The sequence below is a fragment of the Sylvia atricapilla genome, chromosome 4 (genome assembly GCF_009819655.1).
Source record: "Sylvia atricapilla isolate bSylAtr1 chromosome 4, bSylAtr1.pri, whole genome shotgun sequence".
NCBI lineage: Eukaryota > Metazoa > Chordata > Aves > Passeriformes > Sylviidae > Sylvia > Sylvia atricapilla.
This window is the reverse complement of record NC_089143.1, coordinates 20,669,947-20,674,126: the sequence shown is the minus strand read 5'-3', so window position 1 is coordinate 20,674,126 and position 4,180 is coordinate 20,669,947. Positions and strand designations below refer to the sequence as shown.

Below are 4,180 nucleotides of genomic sequence, written 5' to 3'. Positions count from 1 at the left end.
ACAAAACAAGGTGATTCCATAAGAAAGAAAAAATCCTTTCCTGCCCATCTCCAGGAGTCTTTTTGCTGTGAATTAATCTTATTATTCGCTTCTTTACATAACAGTTGTCAAACCTTGATTTGTACCATCAGGATGTCAAGTAGAGGAGCTGTGATTGTCATGTAAACACCCAGTTATGAAGATGGGGCTTTAATAAAGCATGGTGAGACCACTGACCAAGCCAAAAGGATTAGCAGTGCTGTAGATGAACAGCCAACAAATACTATTCTGGAGAGAGAAGAATTACTTGCACTGGGGGAAGGAAAGGATACTCTGAGGTAACAGCAGCTACTTCCAAGAATATGGGGAAGATACTTTCTATTCTTGGCCTCTGGCTCAGAATTTACATTTTCACAACCCAGAAATAGCATTAAAAACAAATCACTAATTTCATGAAATTGTTTGTAGTATAGAAAAATTCTACTAGCAGAAATTTACACGTTGTCAAAGCATGCAGACACATGGAAACAAAGGTTATTCTGGGAAAAACAACTTGCAAGTGACTGTGAAAAGTAAGTTTATAAGAATGGCACCTTTCAGCTTGATCTTGAAAGACATATTGCAACACAAGCATCTTGGATTAGAAGTTTGTTTTTATTTAGTTTTCCACAGAGACATGTTTCTTTCACCTCTATTCTCAAAAATCTGACGTGAAAAACTATTAAGATATATATATGGGCTATACAGGCAGAGAAATCTGCCAGTACAGCATTACTGTCTCCTTCTATCAAACATTCTAAGAAAAACAAATATGGTCCCTTCTGCACCCATCTAATACAAGAAAAACAGCCAAGTCAAGAGAGAATGTATATATGAGTCTAATTATTCATAAAAGACTAAAAATCAAAAAATCTAGTTCCTGATGTTTAAACAAAACATACTTTATACATTTGGCTAAGCTGAAATATTGTACCTTGCCAAATGAAAACTGCTCCCTAATGGTAGGTTCCCAAGCAGCTCAGTAGGTATGCAAGGCATGCAATTCATTTCCTGCCAAGGCAGAGAAAAATGGGTAGGTCTGAGATTATATTGCTAGTGTGCTTGAAAAAGATCTTAGTTGTTAATGTTATAGACTGCATATACATATTTTGACTTTTGGTCTCCTTGAAACTTTCCCAGGTATAAGTTTTGGGTTAGCTGTCTTTTAGCTCTCAGTGATGGAGTGTTCAATGGGAGGTGAAATAGGAATTTCCAGAGCATTACAGTCATCAGTGAGGAACACCAGGTCCTGGAGAAACAAAACAAACAAACAAAAAAGGCTAAGATTTATAAAGAGGAAGGAAGAAAATAGCACATTGAGAAGCTTGGGCCTGATCCAGTTTTGGTGGTCAGGGCTCAGTGTGGAGACAGGCAGGGCTAAAAGCAGGGGGTCTGTCCCTGTTGATGCACCTTGACCTACCCTTCTGCAGTAGGAGATCAGGATGGTGTACAGGCTCCGGGCTTTTTCCTTCAGCTCATTCACTTCAACCACTCTGTCACATCCAGGGTAGGCCACAAAATCACGGAGTTTTGCCAACACACAGTAATTCTGCAAAGCACGAAAAGAGATCTGTGTAACCCTGCACAAATACAGATTTATGTTTCTCGTCCACCACTTCCAAAATTGTTACTGCTAGGTGAGAACCTTGAATTCCTACCCCTATGTGCGTGTAATCTATGCAACATTTAGTCAGGCAAATTAATCATCAATATTTTATAACAAAGATATTTGGTCCAAGTAAGTGCTGTAGATATACAGTCATAGTCTGCCAGCTTATTTCTCACTTTTAGGATTTAGGAGGCAGCAGCACCAATGCAATCAAATCTGTCCCCGTAGTAGGTGAAGTATTCTACAGAATAGGCTCACTGTCTCATTTTTTAGAGAGCACATGATTTAACAGATGAACAGATTATCAAGTTCTCACAGACTCAATTTCTCTGTTCCTGTACAATGGAAGAAACTGTGACTATCAGCCCTAATTTTTTCAAAGTAATTTTTACCTCAAACTTTGTATTATCAAAATAAAACACAGGCAACGTGAATTTCACAATGTCCTTGTGGAGCAGGTAAATAAATACCGCAGCTTTTGCTTTAAAACCAGGGAAACTGAGGCACTGGAATCACATTTCTTGGTCATTGCCATGGTGTGAGACACTGTCAGCTCTGGAATTGGGATCTAGACTTCTTGACTTACAAGGCTTGGTGTAGTTGCTTATGGAAAATGTGTCAGAAATTTGCTTTGTCTGATATTTTCTATTTTTTATTTACACTGTTGGACACTGGAAAAAGAAGCAAACATGTCAAATATCTCACTGCAGAACACTGTGACACTAACTGTGTGTGCAGGTTAATTTTTCTTAGCTGAGAGAAAACTATTATTTTGGGGTTTTTTTCTCAGTATCATACTTCCATATCCTTAGGCACACTTTTTCTTTCTGTATTCACCAAGTAGCTATTTAAAAGAGAAAAAGCCAGCAAGTTATTCCTGCATTGCCTTTTATTAAAACTACATGACAAAAGCCACTCAGGATATAAAATGAAGTAGATTTATTAAATGAAGAAAGTGGATTCTACATTTCTTCTTTTACACTATTATTCAAAGTTTTGTTGCACTTATTTAATTTCTGAAAAGGCTGTCACAGTAAATTAATTGTGTGTATATGGCAACAACTTCAAAAAATTGACTTCCTAATTTTAAAATTTTTAATCAAGTAAAATCTCAGAAAGCACATCTGGATTTTAATGAGGTTCAAACTGAGATTTTTTTTTTTTTCACTCTATCTAGTTAATTAAACTTTTAAAAATCCTTTTAAATCACTCCTCTAGGGTATAATGTCTACAGTTATTCTCATTTTTTATTAACTGCTTTTATTGCACAAAAGCAAGTAAGAAGTGTGCAAACTTACGTGTATGTCCAAGTACAGCCTGGGCAGCGTCTCCACGCACGAGTCCTGCGGGAAAGAGGAAAAGGCTCCTTGAGATTTTGTTTTGAGAGAAATCTGTGGCAAAATCGGCAACCCGCAGCGCCTGTGCAGGAGCAGTTTTTTAGGTGGACTCACCACAGTTTTGGAGGTCTGCAGCTCCTTGAAGGACTCTGTGATTTCCTTGCTCAGAGACAACACCCTCGAGTAGCAAGTCGGAGGGGCTGCGCTGGCTGGCAGAGCAGCAGAGAGCAGCGCAAACAGGAGCAGCAGCATCCTCACTGTGGGGAGCTCGTCCAGAGCAGGAGGAAGGCAGGGAAAGAATCGCTCCCGCTGCTTAGCTAGGTACTGCTGAGCGTCAAGGAGAAAGTTGGACAAATCAGCCCTCAATTAAATAGTCTCCTGCATGAACAGGAAGAAAAGCCTGGGGGTGGTCCGAGCAGCAGCTTACTGCCGTCTTAAATTTCCTGCCAACCTATGAGGCAGGGCTGCTTTCCTGCCCGGAGCAGGGAAAGAGGGAATGAGGGGAACAAAAACAAACACCACCAGCTCTTTTCATTCCAGAAAGAAAACAACCTAGCAAGCATCTCAGACAAGAGAAATATGTGTAAGAAAAAGCACAGGGTTCTCAAAGTGTCTAGGCCCTAATCCCATTTGTGCTTTGGCACATCTGGGTCTTCTCTGAGCCCTGGGACTACAGAGGTTGCAGATAGAGAGAAATCCTTCCAAAATGCAAACTTCCCCAGCACAAGAAGGACATGGACCTGTTGCAGTGAGTCCAGAGGAGGCTATCAAATTGATTAAAGGGATGGAGCACTTCTCCTATGAGGAAAGGCTGACATAATTGGGATTGTTCTGCTGGAGAAAACCTCAGGGTAACCTAATTGCAGCCTTCTACTAATTGAAGAAAGCCTACAGGAAAGATAGAGAGGAACTTCTTACAAGGGCATGACAAGGGGGAATGGCTTCAAACTGAAAAGAGCAGGTTTAGACTAGAAATTCTTTCCTGTGAGGTTGGTGAGGCACTGAAACAGGTTGCTTCTAGAATTTGTGGGTATCTGCGCAAGTGTTCAATGCTGGGTAGGATTGTGCTCTGAGCAAGCAACCTGGTCTAGTGGAAGGTGTCCTCCATGACAGTGTGGTTGGAATGAGCATATTTTTAAAGTTGCTTCCAAAACAAGTGATTCTATGATTATATTATTCACAATTTGTCAATCAAAACCATAGTGCTTGTGATGGC

At 40.1% G+C, this 4,180-nt stretch overlaps 1 protein-coding gene across 1 annotated transcript; it reads right to left on the bottom strand.

Annotated features, from left to right (window-relative positions):
• Positions 1 to 883: 883 nt before the first annotated feature.
• On the bottom strand, positions 884 to 3,310 carry CYTL1 (cytokine like 1). The gene is made up of 4 exons (XM_066316792.1): positions 3,079 to 3,310; positions 2,926 to 2,970; positions 1,439 to 1,567; positions 884 to 1,267 (listed from the first exon to the last, which is right to left on the bottom strand). Exons 1-4 carry the CDS (start codon positions 3,214 to 3,216, stop codon positions 1,184 to 1,186), a joined length of 396 nt encoding a protein of 131 aa, XP_066172889.1. The 5' UTR covers positions 3,217 to 3,310; the 3' UTR covers positions 884 to 1,183.
• Positions 3,311 to 4,180: the final 870 nt, after the last annotated feature.